At 46.9% G+C, this 22,559-nt stretch overlaps 2 protein-coding genes across 5 annotated transcripts in view; one reads left to right on the top strand and one right to left on the bottom strand.

Annotated features, from left to right (window-relative positions):
- Positions 1-2,361, bottom strand: part of LOC308484248 (retroviral integration site protein Fli-1 homolog) — a 36,525-nt gene extending 34,164 nt beyond the window's left edge. For all 3 annotated transcript variants that reach the window (XM_081019025.1, XM_081019027.1, XM_081019026.1), the window contains exon 1: positions 2,204-2,361. In XM_081019025.1, the coding sequence (XP_080875151.1) occupies positions 2,204-2,221 (18 nt within the window). In that variant the 5' untranslated portion in view covers positions 2,222-2,361. The remainder of the gene's footprint in view (positions 1-2,203) is intronic.
- A 7,993-nt stretch (positions 2,362-10,354) lies between these two features.
- On the top strand, positions 10,355-22,485 carry ETV2 (ETS variant transcription factor 2). Of its 2 annotated transcripts, none has more exons than XM_081019136.1 (8): positions 10,355-11,413; positions 12,257-12,341; positions 15,785-15,964; positions 16,599-16,682; positions 17,952-18,119; positions 18,976-19,167; positions 20,117-20,235; positions 21,175-22,485. In XM_081019136.1, exons 2-8 carry the CDS (start codon positions 12,266-12,268, stop codon positions 21,358-21,360), a joined length of 1,005 nt encoding a protein of 334 aa, XP_080875262.1. In that variant the 5' UTR covers positions 10,355-11,413; positions 12,257-12,265; the 3' UTR covers positions 21,361-22,485. The 2 variants fall into 2 exon arrangements, with proteins under 2 accessions (XP_080875262.1, XP_080875261.1); XM_081019135.1 differs by having other exon boundaries at positions 12,237-12,341.
- Positions 22,486-22,559: the final 74 nt, after the last annotated feature.

The raw sequence follows: 22,559 nt of genomic DNA, 5'->3' as shown, positions 1-22,559 counted from the left end.
ACATACACCAGCTTGAGCTATTTGATGGAAAGTTGAGACGTAAATGTCATCATAAAATAAACAAAGAAACCAGCCAAATATTAGTCTCCCAAAATCTGGAAGAAAGCGAAGAGGGAGTAAAGCAAAGACATAGCAGCTTGACTAGTGAACCCACGGTTTAGCAGAAGTTTCGGTTTCTAGGTGACAGCTATACAGGTGTCGCCATTTCTATCTGTGGGACCTCAAGGTGTTGCTGGACTACAACCCCCATCATCCCTGGCCCCGGGGCTGATGGGAGTTGGAGTCCATCAACTGTATGGAGAGCCACAGGTTTCCCACTGCTTTGTTTAACTGAAGTTTGGCATAGGCAAATTAAGCATGCAGAATTTCCCCCATGGTTTTGTGTAGGTCAAGATGCTTCTAAAGGCACAGGGGCAGAGTCAGTAAAAGGGAAAACAAGTTGTGAGCTTGACCCATGAATCGTGCTCTTTACCAAATATTCTGGCCTACCACTAGGACTCTACCTGAAAATGCTCCCTTGGCACCAGTGCTTATACTTTCCCCGTTTGAAAACATTTCATATTTAATAGATGGCCATTCTTTCTCTGTGCCTCTTAACAGCAGCTTGATCCAGAGACCTTAGCAGGTGAACATTTTTATTTCCTGCTTACTTCAGCCAATCAAGAAACAGGAGCAAGGAATTAGGTCCTCTTTTTTTCCTCCCTGGTCAGTTAGCGACACCATTTAAAATCCTAAAAAATAAAATTGTACCCTAAGCTTTTAAAAAAACCCAAAATAGATCCACCCTTTCAATGGCCACAGATTGCTTCCTACGGAACTCTCATCAAACATCGCAAAGACAGTCGCCTTAGAAGAGGAGTGAGATGCCTCTACTCAAGACATGTAAATTAACTTGCATTTCAAACTACAACATTCCCAGAGGGCTCTTGGGACAGATGCAAAATCAGCACCATTGGCTCCAGGGTTTTGTAAAGCAAGACATCAGGCTCAGTGGCCTCTTTAACCTGGAAGAGGCAGGGTGGTGGCGTACTAACTGAATATTTGCTGAAACTGTCTCAACAACACAAAGCAGTGAATAATGTCAAAGGGAAACTGCCGGTGCTGACCTTGTCAGAGTCTGGGTCCAAGTTCAGGAGGTGCCCAATCTTACTTCCGCCCTGCCAGGTTCCAGCCCTAACAAAAATGGCTCAGTGTTCCTTGTTTTTGAAAACTAGAGCAGTCCGGTACTAATCTACAACCCAGCCCAAACACAGAATGTCCCCCCCACCAATAGAGACAGCAATGCCAAACCAAAAATGACTACAAATCTTTCAAGAGCTTCATTTCTCTCTCTCCTCTTTTAAATACATGCCTTTTGGGTGGTTGGAGAAACACATTCAGTCTCAAACAACCTGAAAGGGTTCAAACCAAATCAAAAGATCCGCTGGTTTTGCCAAGAACACACCCATGGTGGACAAAAGCACATCTTAATGCGACAGGGTTGTGAATGGAAGTGGATGCTTAGAGAAAGAATTTGCAAAGCCCTAAAAGCATCCATGGACCTGCGTGAATATGCGGTTGAAAGGAAAACTAAAAAATTAAAAGATCACGGAGAAAGGTAAAGTCGGGAAAGGCAAACCAGTGTACAATCTGATAACCCCTGAAATGCAAAAGGAAAAATGAACTGACCTTTTATGAAGAGGAGTATCTCCAGTTTTTTTTTTGGGGGGGAGGCTGAAGCACCCCAAAACTTGGACTCCATCCCTGAAATTCTTGGGGTTTGGCAGGCCAGTACAGGCACCCCTGTAGGAATATCCTCTTCCTGCTGTCACCATGATGATATGGCGGAGAGGAGTCTCTCCACACATGACAGTTTTTTATGGGGGGTCCCCCATTTCACCCCCATCTTCTATCTCTCGGCTGGTCAGGCCATGCAGTGGAAGGGAACTCTCCCATTCAGAGCTCAAGGCGTCTCTTGTGGTGGTTTGGTTTGGGTTTTTTAAGAGCTCAGAGACATCAACCGCCGCGAAAGGGAAGGAAGAGGAAATTTTTTTGTACCAGAAGGAAAGAGCGGAGGGGGCCCCTGTTTCTGGAGCCGGGTGTGTATGAGAAAGAGAGAGAGAGAGGAACTGAACCAGAGACCAGCTTGGTGCAAGCCTGAGACAGAGAAGGGGGCCAGGGAGCCAGCTGCTGACGAAGATGGAGGAACATCTCCAGAACTTACCTTGATGGTGCAATCCATGGCACGCCTGCCTGTACCTGCTTCTTCCCGCCTAGAGTTCCATGGGCGCTTGGCTCGGTTGCATTGGCAGGGGCTGATCTTGCACAGGGGGCCGGATGAACAGGGCTCGGGTGTGTGTGTGTGTGTGTGTGTGTGTGTGTGTGTGTCTAATTTTGGGAAGTGAAGTCACACAAGCCGCTAGGGCTGGTTTCCTATTGGTGTGACCAAGCTTGCAAGCTCTGAAACTTTTTTTTTTTAATAGCATCAATTGGTTTGCGAGCCTTCTCTCTCTCTCTCTCTCTCTCTCTCTCTCTCTCTCTCTCTCTGTTCAACTTCAAATTGCAAAGCGGGACAAGAAGTCGGGAGAACGGAGGCAGAAAGAAATGGGAGATTTCGTTGGCGGGGAAACACAGCATGCGAAGAGGAAAAGAAGACCTCTTTCTACAACAGGACTGCCAGATTTTCAGAAAGGCCATTTTGATGATTATTTGTTTATTGCAAGAAGGACCAAGAAGGGAGCTCCCAACAAAAACCAGGAAGACGGTTTCTTCTCTAAAAGCAGAGATGCACAAACTCATGATCGAACTTAGCTTCTTGGATTGGAACATAGGAGACTGTTTTATATGGAGTCAGACAATTCAGCCATCCAGTTCAATATTGCCTGCACTGACTGGCAGCAGCTCTCCAAGGTCTCTGCCAGAAGTCTCCCCCTGCCCTACGTGGAGGTGCTGGGGATTGAACTTGGGACCTTCTGCATGCAAAACAGATGCTCTGTCCCGGAGCCACAGTCCTTCCCAAAGAAGCCTGGTGCACACACCTGGAGCACTAACATCCCACCGCCATAGAATCAGCAAGAGAACGGGCCAAATTTTGATAGCCTGACTCTGAGTCAGACACTTGGTCCATCTAGCTCAGTACTGCCTACACTGGCTGGCAGCAGCTCTCCAGGGTTTCAGGCAGGGGATATTCCCAACCCTATGTGGAGATGCTGCCGACTGAACCTGGGACCTGCTGGCGGCAGAGAATATGCTGTGCCACTGAGCTGTATGTATTCGGAAGCAACTTAGTTTCTAGCCAGCCTAAAGGATACACTATCAGTACAATCCTAACTAAAGCACATTACAGCCTTTCTCAACCCAGATGTTGTTGGACTACAACTCCCATCACCCCTAGCTAGCAAGGCCAGAGCTCAGGGATGATGGGAGTTGGAGTCCAACAACATCTGGGGACCCGCAGGTTGAGAACCGATGCATTACAAGCTACTTCAAAGGCTAGGGCAGGTATAGAGCGCCATCCATGTGTTGCTGCATTCCCGTGCCCGTATTCCCCATCCAGCATAGGTAATGGTCAGGGCTGATGGGAGTTGTAGTGCAGCAATAGTTGGAGGGTCACATGATCCCCAGCCCTGACTTAGGGCCTGGGTAGAAAATAAGCAACCACGCCGATTCCTCTGTAGTTCCAGACCTCAGCGTGAGCTAACACATGTCTGCATGACCTCCACCATTTCTCTGGTGAAAATAAGGATGTCCGATTCCATAATTATAATTTTACTATTTATACCCCACACATTTTACTGGGTTTCCCCAGCCACTCTGGGCAGCTTCCAACATATATAAAAACATAGTAAAACATTCAACATTAAAAAAACCTTTCCTATACAGACAGCTCAGAGGTCAGGTAACTCCATACCCTCCAATATTTCTCCAATGAAAATAGGGACATCCTAAGGAAAAGTGGGACATTCTGGAATCAAATCAGAAACCGGGACGGCTTCTCTAAATCTGGGACGTCCCTGGAAAATAGGGACACTTGGAGGGTCTGATATATGTTTGCACGTATTTTAAAATGTATATCCCCTCTCACTAGCTTAATTTGGCTCTTGATGTGAATCTAGCTCCAGGCCATAGAACGTAGGTCTGATATTATTCTGAGCCATGCCATTCTGTTATGCAAAGTGTCTCTCCCTAAGTTAGAACAGAAAGTAGACAAGATGTTTATTGAGTATCTACAGTGGTGCCTCGCAAGACGAAATTAATTCGTTCCGCAAGTCTCTTCGTCTTGCAGGTTTTTCGTCTTGCGATGCACGGTTTCCCATAGGAATGCATTGAAAATCAATTAATGCGTTCCTAGGGAAACCGCCTTCAGACCAGGTCCGGGGACAGTCTGTGTGACCTCTTCTGAAGGCTGGGGGGGGGATAAGGGCTTTTCTTCCCACCCCCAGCATTTTAAAAAACCCCGGGACAGCGGAGGACTTCTCCGCGGACCTCTTTTGAAGCAAGGGGCGATGGGGAGAAGCGATCTCCCTGCAGCCCCTTGCTTCAAAAGAGGTCCGGGGGCAGCGGGAAGCGCTTCCCGCTGTCCCCGGACCTGGGGCTGCGGGGAGAAGATCGCTTCTCCCCGCCGCCCCTTGCTTCAAAAGAGAAGACCCGCTGTCCCCGGGGCAAGCTTCGTTTTGCGAAGCAAGCCCATAGGGAAATTCGTCTTGCGAGGCAACTCGAAAACGAAAAAACCTTTCGTTTTGCGAGTTTTTCGTCTCGCGAGGCGTTCGTCTTGCGGGGTACCACTGTATCCTGATTTTATTTCATGAAGCTTATGCAGAGGTTTGACGGTGCCTGGTCCTGACTGAGCATTTGTTTGCAGGGAGGTTCCATGATGACGGCCATTCATCCTGATTTCTTGCAGGACAGTTATGCATCTTCCTGTTAATCAATAGTTTTTTGTGACTTTCCTAACTGCAAAAGTCTGTTTTTTGCACACGCGCTCTCTCTCTCTCTAGTGGATTTGCCGCTCAGGAGTGCTTTAATCCCTTTTAATTGTGCAAATCTAAATTTCTGGTATGTGAATGCTCTTGGTAGTTGCTGATTGTCAGCAAAGTGCCGTATTTTTCGCTCTATAACACGCACCCAACCATAACACGCACGTAGTTTTTAGAGGAGGAAAATCCGTAGACATGCCACCCGTAGGCATTTCCTCCATAACACGCACAGACATTTCCCCTTACTTTCTTGGAGGAAAAAAGTGAGTGTTATGGTGCAAAAAATACGGTAACTTTGGAATATACCTCCCTTTAACCTTGTCCAGCAAAGGCTGGAAGACGATACCAATTTTACTGTGTTTGGGAGAAGGTGGAAAGCAAAAAAAAGTAGTCTAAATTCCACCACCACCCACCCCAGAAGAGTTGGTTTCAGAATTTAAGATATTAGACTGCAGACTCATCCACACTCCCCTTTGTGCCACACTTTCTAGGCACAGGTTTAGGTTTGAAAGGTCTGTTTCTGAGCAGGTTTTTTTTTTTAGTCCTGGCGTTTTCCCATATTTTACTGCTGAATTGGAGCAAATGGCAACCCACAGAAAACTCGGTGGCTGTTTCCTCTGAATCAGGGGTAAAACATGTGGTTTTCCAGGCAAAGCATTGGGATAAAAAAACGCTGCTTGGACCGGGACCTGGGAAACCTAGAAATACGGAGCAAAGTTAAGTGTGGATAAGCCCTGCGGCTGGAGAGTTGGAATGTGCAATGTGCGCTTTTCTCTCTCAAAGTACTTGGGTGTCCACAAGATTCTGAATCGCAGCCACAAGTACATTTGGACTTTGAAAAGCAGTGATATGAAAAGACTCTGAAAGTCCGTTCTAGCTCAGTTGTTTGACCCGCATTCATCTCATTGGGTGCAAATTCTCCTTAGAAATACTCTTATTTTTCTTTCAACACTTAGGAAAATAGCTTCTGAACAAAGGTGACGTGGTGTGCTGTTTTTAATAAAAACGACAATATTCGGAAATGTTGCAGTGTTAATCTGAATGATCTGACAGGCTAGCTTTATCATACTGAGCAGAGACAGTTTTGAAAAAGATAGTCATTAAACTCTGGCGATCGCCATGTCCGCTGTAGGGTGCTCCTAATGCCATGACATCAGTCAATCACGTGAATTTATTTGGACCCCACTCTTCTGCTCATAGAGCAGCTTCACAACATTAAAATGACCGGGGAGGGGAACCCACCTGGAAGCAAATACTTCATGTTGTTTTAAACATACGACGGTCCCAAATCCACCTCTCCTTTCTGTTTGTGCTGATAACCTTTCTATAATGCAGACCAGTGACATCATTTTGCTCAAAGGCTCCTGCCGACTTTCCAGCAGTAGACTATGGAGCAAAGGAAGGGTAAAACTAAAGTTAATGATGTCATGCCAACTGCTGTGGTCCTGGAAGATATGGGGAGATGTGGCCCGCTTCCAGACAGCTTGCTTAATGAGCAACCAGCCTGATTTGTTTGCAGAGAGATTGAACAACATTGGTTATCTAACGTGCACTCACCCTGATTTCCCCCACACAAGCTACAATTCCCAGCATCCTTAAAAAAACTACAGTTCCCAGGATTCCTTGGGGGAAGTCATGTGCTTTAATAAATGTGCTTTAAATATATGGTGTAGATCTGCCCATCTCATTTTACCAGTCACTTTCCTTTCCCAACCCTAGAAAAAAAGCCCTCACGCATGTTCACTTCATCAAATCTGGCCCCCTGCTTTATGGAGAAGCATTTTTTCTTTCTCTCCCCACCCTGCTGCTAAAGAATGCTGAGAACTATAACCGGTCCTCTGGCAGAGCTGCAGTTTGTGCTCACCACCCCAACCAAGTGCTTTACTAGTACAGTGGTACCTCGAGTTAAGAACTTAATTCGTTCTGGAGGTCTGTTCTTAACCTGAAATTGTTCTTAACCTGAAGCACCACTTTAGCTAATGGGGCCTCCTGCTGCTGCCATGCTGCCGCTGCACGATTTCTGTTCTCATCCTGAAGCAAAGTTCTTAACCCAAGGTACTATTTCTGGGTTAGTACAGTCTGTAACCTGAAGCATATGTAACCTGAAGCGTATGTAACCCGAGGTACCACTGTATGGGAAAGCTTAACTGGAAAGCATAGCATCTCTTTCACTGCCTTGTTTATGTGTCTGGGCGCCGTGGCTCTCTCTGCAAAAGGAGCAGCATGGAGCCACACTTTGGTGCGCCATAACACCAGTTAGTGATGCTGGATGAAAGGTTCCTGTGCCAGAGGCCCTGCTCTCCAAGATTGCCCAGCGGCAGTCGCAGAAAGGAGCAGCCTTACTATTCAGAGCCCTTCACCCGCCCCTCCTCGTCCCCTGAGCTGTGTTGCACCTGGTTTGTGCTTTGTGGGGAGGCGTGGGGCCCTGTGGTTTCCGGTCGATGTTGTGCACTCCTTGCCTCAGTGCTGGGGCCGTTGCATAACCTCACGCTGCAGTTTCAGGCTGAGGCACCCACCCCTCCCCTGAGATTCCCTGACAGGGGAAGGGGCTGAGAGTGGAGGGGTTGCAGGGTCAGGCCCTCCCTCTCTCTCTGACTCCCCCTTCCCCATTTTATTGGGGTGCTGTAGTTCCTGCTAGGATCGTGGGAATGAGATTTGCCCATAGTTACTGTGGAAAGATAGAAAGAAGGGCCCTATCTAGCCACTGAGAGGGGTTGGAAGCAGGAGAGGGCATCTCAGGCCTGGGGTTGGTGGGGGAAGAACCCCATCCCTCTTTGGGGGTTTTTCTAAGCCACACCCTCTCTTCTTAGGTCATGCTCCGTGCTCCCTTTGAATGCATGTGCCTGCCATCATGCCCTTGGGTGGATTGAACATGGATACTTGCAGGTGTAGAAACCTCTGCTTTGTGTGTGGCTGGAATTGCTCTGCACCTACTTTGGCCCCTGGCTACACCCAGCCAACGGCATGCGGCCCCCAGAAGGTTCCACACAAGACAGCGTGGCCCTCAGACTGAAAAGGTTTCCCCTATGCTTGGATTAAAGATTTGGATCCAGGGCTATTAAGGAACAAGGATTCCACAGCGAGGGCTTTTTTTATTTATTTATAGCAGAGCTGGGTTCCAGTTAGGGTAGAGGGCAATTCTATTCTCTCTTACCCAATCTCAAGCCTTTACACAATCTGTGGGTTTGTGGTTTCAGGCTGTTCAAGGGGGTTGCTCTATCTCTATGGGTTGTGCAACTGGCCTGACCATCGTTGCTCTCTTGCCTTCCACAGAAAAAGACAGGCTGGGGAGATGAGGTGTGGTGTAATATCTCTCTCTCTCTCTCTTTCTCTCTCTCTCTCTCTCTCTCTCTCTGTGTGTGTGTGTGTGTGTACACAAAGATGCACTCACAGACTGTTTTCAACATGGAGAGCCGCTTGTGCAGAACGACAGCAACTAAGCCATAGAACCTGAATGCTCTCTTGCTACCTCTTTTGCATCTCCAGCCAGCCACTTCCTTTTCGAGGAAGATTGCTTGTTAATGGCTCAAGGTGGGTGGGGTGCTTGTTATCTCAATGGGAGCTAATGACTGAGAGATATCTGGCACTCTCTCTTCTGAGCTGCCAGGACTTTGAGAAGTGCTTCCCCCACCCTGACACCCAGTAGAATGCATGATGTGGCGCTCTCCTGCCTGACCGGCTCATGGGGATGAAAAAAAACACGACTATGTAACTTTAAGAATTGGCAGCTGTGTTTGCTTTTTTCCTCTTCCCTCCTCACTCCCTTTTCCTTTTGTGTGCTGCAGTTGCAAGCCTGAGGGCAGAGACCATCTGGTTTCAATTGACTGCATGTGCTCTACGCAGGGGGTCAGAGCGATCTGCTCACCATGATGCTACCCAGAGGACTGAAATCATGGTCAGAGTTCTCCTACCCTCTGAAGTGGGGCAAGTAGCAATGGCAGGGGAAGGGGCCTTCTCCACGGCGGCAGCACCCCCATGTGGAAAGCTCCTCTCCCCAACTCTGACATCATTTTAGTCCCCAGCATATACATTTTAAGAACCCAGAGTTGGGCAGTACCATTGGGGGACCAACCCCAAAGTCACAAGCTACTGAGTTCTCCAGAATGCTTCATCAGGCGAGTTGTTACACAAAGCCTCTTGCCCAATGAACGAAGCTTCTGGAGAACTTGAAAGCTCGCCAGGTTTCTGAGACATTTTGGTTCTTGTTGCTGAACTCTGGATTTTGCAAACTCTTATGAACCAATGTATTTCTCCAGTCTCTTGAACACCCCCCCCCCCCCGCCGCTCAAATTGTATAGTTGTTTCTGTTTACTTTTACCTAAAGGATCGTCTCCCCACTTATATATTCAATCGATCACTGAGCTCTGAAGGAGAAGTCTTCTGGCAGATTGTCCCTTACTTGGAGGTTCATTCCACACAATGTCAGGATCAGGCCTTTAGTGCTGTGGCACCAGCTCCTTGGATATTAGACAGACGCCACCTCTGTTATATTTTTTGTCACTTGCTGAAGAAGACCTTCCTATTTCAACCAGGCTATTAAGTTGAGAACTTTCCCGGTCTGCATCTTTTATTTCAATTATTTTTTTAAATTATTTTTTATTGTTTTATCATTTGCTCTTTGCCGCCCCGGGCTCCTTTGGCAGAACAGGCGGGATCTAAATTTAACAATAAGTAAATATTTTAAAGGAGGAATAAAAGCAGCACAACAGGGCACATTATTCTATGTACATTGTTAAATGTACACTCTATTCTCTTGTTTGCTTTCCAAATGGTTTTAATACTGTATTTTCATATTGTTGTAACCCCCCTGTGGGATGCGGAGGGAGCCTGTGTGCTTGCATGTGTCCTGAGCATATGAACATGTCACAATGTGTGGGGACCCCGGTTAGCCACCCCTACTATAAAGCAATCCCAATTCACAAACCAATTTAACACACCTATTTTCCACCTTAGAAATAAAATGTGTGTGTGTGTGTTTGACTTGGCTCCAGTCTTTTACCCACTTACCTGGGAGCAAGTCCCACTAACCTCTGTGGGATCTGCTTCTGAGCAGACATGCCCAGCCTTTCGTTTTGTGTTCCTTTTTGTGAGGCAGAGCAGCACGAGTGATTTTTATCAGCTGCCATGAAAGGAACCATGAAATCGTCTGTCCTCCCTTCACTCCACCCCATAGCCTCCTGGGGTCACAAAGATTTTCCATCACGACCGGTCAAGCAATGGCTGCTGATTCCCTTACACTGTAAGGATCAATACAGAGTTGTTAAACTATAGCAATAAACACATTTCACACAGATTGTGAACTCCCCCCCAAAAAATAAAAAATAAGATGCTTCTTTGTTGAAATTTCCACTCAGAGCATGTGTAGATTGCAACATGTGAATACAGTGGTACCTCAGGTTCAGTACTTAATTCGTTCTGGAGGTCTGTTCTTAACCTGAAACTGTTCTTAACCTGAAGCACCACTTTAGCTAATGGGGCCTCCTGCTGCTGCCGTGCCGCCGGAGCACGATTTCTGTTCTTATCCTGAAGCAAAGTTCTTAACCTGAAGCACTATTTCTGGGTTATCAGAGTATGTAACCTGAAGCGTATGTAACCCGAGGTACCACTGTATATCTGAGGATTTGCAAAGGCTGTTTTAAACGACAGCTTTTATGCTCAGCGCCAGCCCTATCATTGGTATTGTGCAAACCTAAATGTTCAATATGTGATTGAATCTCTCCCACGAAATAGTGGCACTCTGGCGGTGGTGACCTTAGATGGCCTGGTTAGAGCCTGGGAAAAGTTGTTTCTTAATGGTGCAATCCTAGGCGTTCAGGAACAAGTCCTCCTTAGCTTATTTCCAGGTAAATTGGTAGAGGAGCTCAGCCTCATAGTTCTCAGCCCAGGACAGGCCTCAGAGGAAGCTGCGGTGTCTCATTTCGAGATTTATTAGGGCTACTTATACAGCCTGACAAGGAGATTCTGCTGGCTGCACCGTGGTCCCTAGAGATAAACACACCAGTCCTGCTTCCTCTCACGATTCCCCCCTCCCTCCCCCCAGCTCTGAAATCCGACCACCTGGCCTTCTGATCTGGGGCTGCAGAGTCGTGATACGCAGACACAAACACACACACACACTGGCTGTGACGACATAGACGCCTATCTCCCCCTCCCCATAAACTTAGAAAAAAGTCACGAAACTGGCTAAACCAGCCAATGGCTGGGCAGAGGAACTGGAAGGGTAGGGGGATATTAATAGAGAGAGGGAGAAAGGGCAGCAGTAGCAGCCTCTGAATTTCCTGGCCAAGGAAAAGCACCCAGCAGCATTCCCCTCCCTAAGGCATGGTGCAGGATCCCACCGCTCAGAGGTCTGTGTAGGTACGCACACCCTCCCTTTGCCAGTTTCATTGTCCAAGGAAAAGAAGAGGAAGACGCCACCAGGCGGTACTGGGTCAGCTATCCTAGAACGCAGCAAAGAGGTGAGTAGCCTGCATAGCCCAGTGGCAAAAAGCACATGCTCTATGTGCAGAAGGTCCTGGGTTTGATCCCCAGCATCTCCAGCAACGGATGGGAAGGTTCTTGGCTGAAACCCTGGAGAGCTGCTGCTGGACCAGGAACCTCTGACCTTCCAGGTGATGCTGGACTCTCACTTGCATTGTCCCTGGCTGGCTGCAGATCATGGGAGTTGGAGTCCAGCAGCATCCCTGGAGGATGCTGAGCTAAATGGACCAACAGTCAGACTCAGTACAAGGCAGATTCCTAACTAATGCTGAGGTGATGCCTGTGAGCAGGGAAAGAGAGGCAGCAGCTCAATGCACATTCGTACTACAGGTTTCAGGTTCAATGTAACTGGCATTTGCAGTTAAGAGGCCCTCATGTCTCTGGGAAACCCACTGCTGACCAGATCAGGGAGGGCCACTGCCACTTAGTGGGCTAAGATGGATCAGTGGTTTGGCTCAGTGTAGCACATCTGCTGTACTTTAACCTTAAAGCACAAGGCTCCTAATCTCAGGGTTGTGGGTTTGAGCCCAACATTGGGCAAAAAAGATTCCTACAGAGCAGCAGGTTAGACTAGATGACTCTTGTGGTCCCTTCCAACTCTGAAATTCTATGAGGGCAAGTCCAGATATTAACAAATAAGAAGGAAAGCAAAAATCATACTGCAATCTGATTGCGAGTGTTAGAATATGAACTTTTTTTTTGCTATTGTTGTTTCAACTGTTTTATTATTATATCTGCCTTACTTTTGCCTACTTTTGATACTTCTTTCCTTAAAAAAATAAAAAGTTCTGCTCAATTCAGATCTAAATTGATCTAAATAGATCGCAGACATGGATCCTTGGCGCCAATGCTGGATGGAGCCCCCCTTGCAAATGGTCCCGACTGGAGCAGAGGTGGAACAGCTGGGTAAGAGCTTCTCCCTTTTATTCCTCCCACACTCAGCCCTTAACCATGTCGGCTGCAGCCCCATACCAGCAAGTGTTGGACTTCCTTCTCAGTGCCTGTGTGTAGGATTGTGCTGCTGGGTGTTGCTTTGTAGTGCTTTATTTTAAAAGAATGACTCAAATGAATAAATGAACAGCTTTTTTCGTTTTAGTGATTCCTACAGTTCCCACCTATGGCATGCCAAAGTAAAGGACGAATGCCTTATATTGAGTCAGACCACTGGCCTGTTGAATGGTTTATTTAAATATTAAGGTTCATTATTGTTTCACAAGATGTGTATGTCTTTAAAGGCCAGAGTAAATATCATGACCTAGTTTTACAGTTGTGAAGCAGTATAGCAGGTGCTGTTAAGTTGTGTTAATTAAGCTGTGTCAGCAATTGGGTATACAGTGGTACCTCAGGTTACATACGCTTCAGGTTACAGACTCTGCTAACCCAGAAATAATACCTCGAGTTAAGAACTTTGCTTCAGGATGAGAACAGAAATCATGCTCCGGCAGCGCGGTCGCAGCGGGAGGCCCCATTAGCTAAAGTGGTGCTTCAGGTTAAGAACAGTTTCAGGTTGAGAACAGACCTGTGGAACGAATTAAGTACTTAACCCGAGGTACCACTGTAGTATATAAAGAGCAGCGTGTACCTCTCTCAGTCCCCTGGTGAATGCGTCGATGGAGGGGTCATACTTATAGAGTTAACGCGAGAGGAGTTTATGTTTTTGTAATTAAAGCCAAGCAAAAGATATTTTTGCATTTCTTCATTGTTTCCTGAACGTGTGGTCTCCCCAGCACGCTTTCTGCAGCGCAATTAACCTGCTAAATATGCAACATCTTTCACCTAGATCAGTATTGTCTACACTGACTGGTAGCAGCCCTGCAGGGTTTCAGCCAAGGGACCTTCCCAGCCCAACCTACCAGCCACCTTCTGCATGCAACGCAGATGCTTTTTCGCAGAGCTGTTGCCCTTTCCCGTGGGCAACCCTTGCTCTTCCAGTTGTCGTCGTACTGCAACTCCCATCATCCCCGACCTTTGGCCATCCTGGCTGGGGCTGATGGGAATTGGAGTCCAGCAATAGCTGGAAGGCTGCAGGCTCCTTTCCCCGCTGTAAAGTATGCACTGGTTAAAATATATAGAGCCATTTGCTTTCTGTCCTGCATTAATCGAATTCATGACGCTATAGCCTTTTTAAATGTGTTTGTGGGTAGGGGTGGGGCTATTGGTTTGGTTTGTCTTTGTTTTGGGTTTTTATCTTGTATTTTCATGCTGTGAACCACCCTGAGCTCTGCAGATGAAGAGTGGCATACAGATAAATAATACAGATAAATAATAATGATGATGACGACAACAACGACACATTCCGTGTCTCTTCAGCATCACTTAAGAAAATGCTCCAAGTCAACGGCAGTAGCCCCGCAGATTTTTAGAAATGCAAAATTTAATGCAAAACTAACACAAATAAACTTTTTTTAAAAAAAAAATGTAAGATGCAAAATTGAAGCAACACTGGCAATCAAGCCATGAATTATCAAAATGGTTGGAACTGAGCGTTGAAAGTTACAGACAATGCTACCTAGGGTAGGTATTAGTGGTAGCAGAAATAATAATAATAAATTAATATACCACTTACATGCCATAATGACTTCTGAGCAGTTTTCAAGAGTGTGTGTGTGTGTCTTTAGCAGAAGAAGAATGCAACTGATTCTTTAACATTTTTGCTAGGAAGTTTCAACCTTAAAGAAAATGTCTGCAGAACTATATATCAGTGGCATCTTATCCCTTATAAATTTAGACAAAATTATAAAGTTAATATAAATGGAGATGTAGAAGAATTTAAGTGGGCATTATTAACATGTGCTAGTCATTCACTGAGATTAAATGTACAGTATTGGGAACACAGTATTGGGCGTCATTCAGGAAATCACAGGGCACAACGTAACGAGAATCCTAAAACGGTGCTTCTTTGTATAATGCAAATGGAGGCGTTCAGAGGACAAGATGTTAAAGCAGAGCCAGGGATTATCATTATTTTCTGAGGTGGTAGCGAGTAGTTTTAAAGTGGTTTCACTTCCTGTGACAGGGTATACACACTTGTGTACACTCATTGTTCCCATCTGGCTGGGTGATCACTCAGAGCCACTGCATGTGGAGCAAACAGTTGCCAGTTCTAGGCACCAAAGCCAGGGGGAAAGCAGGAGGAGCAGAAATTTCTGGGAGAGATGTATAGCTCAGTGATAGATCAGATGCTTTGCTTGCAGAAGGTCTTGGGTTCAAGCCCTGCCACCTTCAGTTCAAAAGGATGAATTCACAAATGATGGAAAGAACTTCTGGCTGAAATCCTAAAGAGCTACTGCCAGTCAGAACAGACAAGCCTAGTATATTGCAGATAAAATTAAAATAAAATAAAATAACATAAAAATAAATTTATTATTTATACCCTGCTCATCAGACTGAGTTGCTCCAGCAACTCTGGTTGGCTTCCTTTGTCTTTTTGTTGCCTCTCATCATAGAAGCTTGCAAATGATCTGCAAAGCCTGTGTGGTTAGGGGTCTTCTTCTTCTTCTTCTTCTTCTTCTTCTTCTTCTTCTTCTTCTTCTTCTTCTTCTGTGATCACTCGTAGCTGAGTAAGAGTGTCTTCCATAAACATGGTTTTAACAATGAATCCGTAAGTCCCTGAGGAGGCCAATTCTGGATCCACATGTCCTTCCACAGTGGGGACGTTTGTTTCCGGGCGGGAGTTGATCATGGTGATGGTTTGCCAAGCGTGCCTTCCTCTTAGTGCGTTTCTCCTATTGGTCCTGAGTTCGAGCATCTTCAAAGCCCATGACCCCTTTGGTAAAGGCTGTTCTCCAACTGGAGCGCTCACAGGCCAGTGTTTCTCAGTTGTCGGTGTTTGTACTACATTTTTTTAGATTTGCCTTGAGAGCGTCTTTGAACCTCTTTTGTTGACCACCAGCATTACGCTTTCCATTTTTAAGTTTGGAATAGAGTAGTTGCTTTGGAAGACGGTAATCAGGCATCCACACAACATGACCAGTCCAATGAAGTTGATGTTGAAGAATCATTGCTTTGGCACTGGTGATCTTTGCTTCTTCCAGTACACTGGCGTTAAGGGGTAGCCTTGGGATGAATGTAGACACCATTTCTTTCAAGCCAGCTTTAACTCTTGTACCATTTCGTGCAGCCGTATTCAGCCCCAACTGCTGTTTATCCTGCGGCCCTCCAGATGTTTTTGGACTCCAACTCCCATCAACCCTTTCTAGCACAGCCAATGGCTGAGGGGTGATAGGAATTGTAGGCCAGGAATACCGGGAGGGTCTCAATCTCCTTGTCCTTGCCCTACGAAAGAAAGTGTTTTCAAATGAAAGTCTGATGCCCTTACTTCTTTCTCTTTATTTCTCCCCTGCATCAAGATTTCATGGAAGATTACAAGAAGGTTTTCCAAGAGGAAGACTTCAGTGCTGTAGATTCCTGGCTTTTGCCAGAAAATGAGGTGAATCAGCCGCCACCAAGTTGGACTGGTGGGAGCTACCTAGCTGAGCTTGAAGGGTTTGAGAAGGAAATGCCGTTCCATCACACACCGGGCTTGAAAGGTAAATGATATCCCTGGGTGTGATCACTAAAGTATCCCGACCTTAGCATCAGCCACACTGGAAAGTCGTGGGAATCTGTGACCTTCCAGCTGTTGATGGATCCCAAGGCCTCATCTGTACTATAGATTTAAAGCAGTATCATACCACATAAACATTTTAAAATATATGTTGGAAGTCGCCCAGAGTGACTGCGGCATCCCAGTCAGGTGGGTGGGGTACAAATAATAGAAATAATAATAATAATAATAATAATAATAATAATAATAATAATGGCATGGCTTCCCCTGAAGAATCCTTGGAACTGTAGTTTGTTACAGAGGCTGAGAGTTCTTAGAAGACCCTCTGTTCCTCTTACAGAGGTACAATTTCCAGCGTGGTTTAACAACCCATCCCTCTTTCTAGAGAACTCTGGAAACTGTAGCTCTGTGAAGGGAATAGGGGTCGCCTAACAACTCTCAGCATCCAAATGACAATTTCCAGAATTATTGGTTGGACACCATGTCTGTTCAAAGTGGTATGATACCGCTGCAAATGTGTATTGCGGATGGAGCCCACATGTTGTAAGTTGCTTGGAGACCCTTTGGGCAGCAGCAAGCAACTAACAAGTCTAATATTTATCCCATTTCTTTTCTAGGCTTCCCTGAGTACACAAATACGGTAATGGAATTGACACAGGTCTCCTCTACCTGCCTGGATTACAGTGCACTGTATGAAAGAGGTAAGTTATAGGAACTGGCAGAGGAAGAGGGGGGCAGGGGGAACACACCGCCCCCGGCAGCGCGATCCCGGTGGGGTGCCATCGTGGCTGCCCCCCACCCGTGCTGGCCACCACGCCCCCGCAGGCTGTGCGCCATGCCCCCAGGACATGCAACACACCCTGCAGGCGGCACACCCCCCCGCCTGCTCTTCGCCCCCCCGGTGCCGGAGCATGAAGCTCTGCCACTGGCTATAGGCAAGAGGAAAGAGATGGCTCTGTAGGCAGTTTTAGGAAGCTTGGGACACATCCGAGAAGGGAGAGCCAGATGCCCTCCAGATGTTGTTGAACTACAACTCCCATCAGCACCAGCAAACATTGACCAATGGTTAGGGGTGTTGGGAGTTGGTCCTGGGATATCTGGCAGACCCCACATCAGCTATCTCTGCCTCGGGTCATTTCCGCCTCCGTGGTTTTGGGTTCAGACCAGATGGGCAAATGTTTCATTTCTATACATTACAAAATAATCAAAGCATCTTACTGTAATAAACACATACATACACATAAAACAATATCGGTGCCATAAGAGTCACCCATTAATTACAACAGTGACCAGACGTTTAGTCAACAAGAGGCAAAGGCTTTAAGAGTTCAGAAGATTGTAAGATGGCAATTACTGTTCAAAAGCTGGCTTGAAATTATTTTTTAAAAAAGACGTTGGCATCTGCTGGCAGATGGGCAAACAAAGAGGGAACCTGGCAAATTTCCAGAGTCCTGAAATCATGGTACATACAACAAGGGAGCTTGTTTTATGCTTCCAGGTATGTTGTACAGCGGTACTTCAGGTTACAAACACTTCAGGTTACAGACTCCCCTAACCTCTGGTTAAGAACTTTACCTCAGGATGAGAACAGAAATTGTGCAGTGGCTGCATGGTGGCAGCAGGAGGCCCCATTAGCTAAAGTGGTACCTCAGGTTAAGAACAGTTTCAGGTTAAGAACGGACCTCCGGAACGAATTAAGTTCTTAACCCGAGGTACCACTGTATATGGAGTTAGTTTTTCTCTGCATGCTATGGGGATGTTTGCTTCACATTGTCCCAGATCCTGGCTGTAGGTGCAAAACAGGAATGGGGATCCTCCAGAGGATATTGGCCTGCAACTCCCATCCACTCTGGCCAGTGGCCAACAGTAATGGGAGGCCACACCTGGAGGACCAGAGCTCCTTGGTGTGAGGTGGTCAGAAAGTGGTTGCCCCTCCTGTTGATGTTTCTTTCTCCTTCAATCGCCTTCAGATTCTAGGCTTGCCTATCAGGACAGCAGCCCCACAAGTCTGCAAGGCTCCCCATATGTTAGCTCTGCACCTCAGGCCTTGTCTTCTCCTCTGTGCCGCTGCTCCCCTGAAGAGCAACGGCCCTCATCTCAGCCTCTGCTCGGAGGTCAGCTGGAACAGCAAGAACCAGGTAGGCATGTTCGGCTGTTGGCTTCATGCACTGATACTGGGCATCCCAGAAACCCACCTGGCTGGCCATTGTGGGATCCTGAACTAGATGGATGATGTTTGGTCTGATCCTGCAAGGCAATTCTAGTCTATATGTTCTGAAAGAAGTGTGGAAGCAGAGGATTCTGGAGGATGGAAAGCAGCATCTTGCAGCCTCATTAAACAGTTTGCACTGTCTGCGTCAATGTAAGAATGAAAGAAGACCTGCTGGATCTGGCCCATCCAATCCAGTATCCTGTTTTCACAATGGCCAAGCAGATGCTGATGGGAAGCTGGAAAGCAAGATCTGAGCGCAAAGCTCTCTCCTTTCCTCTGATTCCCAGCAACCACTGATATGCAGTATTTTGATAGCGAAAGGAGAACACATGGTAGCCGTTGTAGCCAAGGCTAGCCCAAAATTACTCTGATTTGGAAGTGTTCCCACAGAATCTCAGGTAGATGCCTTCCCTGCTACCTGATCCATTTAACTGGAGATGTAAACCTGGGACCTTCTACGTGCAAAGCAGATGCTATGGCCCATTCCTAAATCAGAGGAGGACCAAAGGTAGATACACAATGACTGTAGCCAGGATTTTTGTTGTGGCGGTGGTGGGGGCAGGCTTTTGTTAGGGGGGGCAGAACCTCAGATTTGTATTGATTTTTAATTATTATGGGGGGCAGCTTCCTGCCTGCCTTCTCCCCTTGGCTACACCCATGAGATGCACAGATGCCCTAACCCATGTTGAGCCCTTCACAAACCTCTATGACTTTATCAGGCATCTTCCACATGCTTTCCAGTCTACCATCACAGTCCTCTTCTTCCATAATTTCCCCTCTAGAACAAGATTTATTGGGGGTCGTGACATCCCGTGATTGGAGAAAGACATCTGGCCCAGCTGTCTTCAGCCAACCGATCCCCTTGGAATGCGATTCATGTCAGTGTGGCCCTCCGGTCAGAACCCAGAGGAAAAAGGAGTCAAGGGACTGGGCAGAGGCCAATGTCACCAACTTGTCCCATAGGGAACGGACAGGTAAGAGTTTGGAAAGATTTCTGCCCTTCCCATCAATACTAGAAACCAGAGACAGGGCCTTTTTGGAGGCTGTTCCATAGCTTTCAAACTATTGGAAAAGTCTGTCAAGGTCAGGGGTCAGCAAACTTTTTTGGCATGGGGCTGGTCCACTGTCCCTCAGACCCTGTGGGGGGCTGGACTATATTTTGGGAGGGGAAATGAACGAATTCCTATGCCCCATAAATAACCCAGAGATGCATTTTTAATAAAAGCACACATTCTACTCATGTAAAAACATGCTGATTCCTGGACCGTCCGAGGCCGGATTTAGAAGGCAATTGGGCCGGATCCGGCTGCCGGGCCTTAGGTTGCCTACCCACGGTCAAGGTTCTCCTCTTTTGGCTTGCAGAGGTCTTCAAAAGGTTGCTGCGCTGCTGAAGGATTTTTTTGTGCATGGCTCTAAAACCTGGGGGGGGGGGGGAATCAGCAGATTTAAATCTGCTCCCTTCAATTTATTCGGCTTGATGTGCTGCTACCTGTGTGGTTCCAGCAACAGCTTTTAATGGCTGTTTTATTGTTCTGCCTGTAGCTTTGATTTAATCTTGTAAACCACTTCTAACGATTCCCAGAAAAACACTGTGTAAATCGGGGTCCAACAATGGGACACCAGCAGGCATAAGTAGACAGCAACCAGGCCGCTGCTGGTTTAAAACAATCAAGCGGTGTAAAAATTTCATGAAATAAATAATAATTAACAACAACAGCAGCTGCCACTGCTGTCCTCTCCCCAACATCCCTCTCCCTGCTGGGAAGACCCTTCCCCACCAAAATCACCACCGCCCAGCCCTGACAGGAACCACAGGTTAGGGGGTGCTATACTTGCCTTGCCTCGGGGCAACCCACGCTACACCACTGGCTCTGTTTAAGCCCTGCATACCACCAACACTCCTTGCTTTTCTTTCTTGGACAGGTTCCGGTCCCATCCAGCTATGGCGTTTCCTATTGGAGCTGCTCCAAGATGGCTCCTGCCAGGCCTTCATCCGTTGGACAGGGAACGACTGGGAGTTCAAACTCTGCGACCCCCATGAGGTGAGGCTCGTATGCAAATGGAAGGAGTGGCACTTAACCCACAAGTGGGAAAACTCCTTCCATGCCCTTCCCATCAACAGAGGTGTACCAAGGCTCCCTTGAACCCTTGGCAAGGAGAGCATGTGGATGGGTTGGCAGGATCCGAGCCAGAGTGGTATGATTTTTACACCCCCTTGGTGGGGGCCAACCTCACTAACCCTTAGGTACAACCCTACCCATCAATACAGGGGACCAGAGGGGCATGGAGAAAAGACCTTTGCGATGCAAATGGGGGTCTTAGATGTATGCCTAAGAATCATAATGTGTGAACAGGATCAACCTCAGTTTGAAAACCTGTGTATTGTACAGGAATGGGAGATAGGATTCATAGAAGGGACCCCAAGGGTCATCCAGTCCAACCCCTTGCAATGCAGGAATTTCAGCTAAAGCATTCAGGACAGGTGGCCCCCCAAACTCTGCTTACAAGCCTTCAAGGAAGGAGAGCCCCCCCACCTCCCGAGGGAGACCGTTCCACGGTTGAACAGCTCTTGCTGTCAGAAAGTTCTTCCTGATGTCTAGTCAAAATCTCCTTCCTAATAACTTGAAGCCATTGGTTCGAGTCCTACCCTCGAACAAGAGAAAATGGCTATGCCCCCACCTCGCTACACCACAGGGGAGCAATCTGTGGGTCTCCAGCTGTTGCCAGCTGTACGGAAAGTAGATGCCAGCAGCTCACTAGGCAGCCTTTGCCAACCTGGTGCCCTCCAGCTACACAGACTATGTGCTGGCTGGAGAGTTGATGGAATTGTATCCAAAACAGCTAGAAGGTTCCAGGCTGGTCAAGGCTGCTGTAGCACAACACGCGCAGCTGCAACAGGTCTCTGGCTCTTGTGATCTTTATGCTTACGCAGTGCTTGGGGGCTACCTTCCATCCCATTCTTCTTTCTCAACTATGGGCAGGTGGCGAGGCGCTGGGGCAAGAGGAAGAACAAACCCCGCATGACCTACGAGAAACTCAGCCGCGGCTTGCGCTACTACTATCACAAGAACATCATTCACAAGACCAGCGGACAGCGCTACGTGTACCGTTTCGTCTGTGACATCCAGGGCCCGCTGGGTGAACTAGCTGAGAAATTGCACAGCTAGAAAGGCGTAGTATTGTCGTCAGCATCAAGCCCCTGGGCCTACCCTCCGCCAACACCAGGAAGAAAACAAGGAGCAAGGTGCTAGTGGGGACATTGCCAGCTCCTTTAAGACTTTGCTTAAGAGCTAAGTGGACAGCAAGGCTGGCACAAAGTTGGTGCTTCTGCAAATAGAACATTTTTTGCTGCTGCTGTTTGCAGGCTGGCCAGAGTCTGTTTGCCAAAGGTATGTCCATTGAAGCAGGTTTCACTATTTGACAAAGTGATAGTTTACACTTTTTGCTCCCCACTCATGGAGCAGGGAACAACAAAGCAAAGATGCAGATTCAGTCAGAAGCAGAAAATACCTGGGCATTTAGTTGGAACAAAAAAGTGCAGGGTGGGAAGAGTATGTAATTCCTTGGTGTCTCTCTCCTCCACTCCTCCGTCATCCCCATGCCTCATTTGCTGAATATTTTAGCAATTATACATACAGTATTCAGAATATGCAGAGAATTTTCTTTGCCTCCCTCCCTTGGGTCAGTGGCTAGACTGTAAGCCACTTGGGGCAGAGGAACCGTCCTTCCAGAATTTGTAAAGCACCATGTACCGTAGTAGTATGAAAATAAAACAAACAAATAAACCCAAAGCTTAATTTTTAGGTGGGTGAAAAATATCTCTCAGCTCTGTTGGCCGCAGGGGCCATGGCTGAAAGTAAGCAGCAAAATTTTAGCAGCTTTTCAAAAAACCATGCACCATGAATCTAAGTACGGTTACAGTTCCCCATCGTGTTTAGTCATTTAACATGCACAGGATTACAGTGCAATTGACAAGTCTAATTGGTCAGTTTCCTACTCTTACTTACCAGGGAGTAAGGTCCAACGAACTAAAAACAGGAACTAGTTCTGAATAGACATATACAGCATTAGAATAATTTCTCTAATTCGTAGCAAACATCCACATGTCTTCTGAATGCCCACTTGTTTTGTGGGGTACCATAGCCTTTTTTTCAGTGGGAAAGACAGAGCGCAAATGTATGTATGTGCATTTGCCTGCCTGCAGTGGAAGATGACAAACTTTCAGAATAACTCGTTGCAGAACCTGCTTCTTAGGATACAGAGAGGTAAGATTTTTCCAAGTCGTCACCACAAACACCAGAGCAGGTTTATATGTCTGGGAAATGGTGAAGATATCCTTTCACCTGCACTGCAATTCAAGACAGAC

The sequence above is a fragment of the Podarcis pityusensis genome (assembly GCF_964106645.2).
Source record: "Podarcis pityusensis genome assembly, chromosome: 8".
Taxonomy (NCBI): domain Eukaryota; kingdom Metazoa; phylum Chordata; class Lepidosauria; order Squamata; family Lacertidae; genus Podarcis; species Podarcis pityusensis.
This window is presented reverse-complemented; position numbering and strand designations above follow the sequence as displayed.

Coding starts and splice junctions, on each gene's coding strand:
- ETV2 (XM_081019136.1), top strand. CDS start 12,266: ATGGATCCTTGGCGCCAATGCTGGATGGAGCCCCCCTTGCAAATGGTC. Junction 15,965..16,598: donor TCACACACCGGGCTTGAAAG/GTAAATGATATC, acceptor TTTCTTTTCTAG/GCTTCCCTGAGTACACAAAT. Junction 16,683..17,951: donor CAGTGCACTGTATGAAAGAG/GTAAGTTATAGG, acceptor AATCGCCTTCAG/ATTCTAGGCTTGCCTATCAG.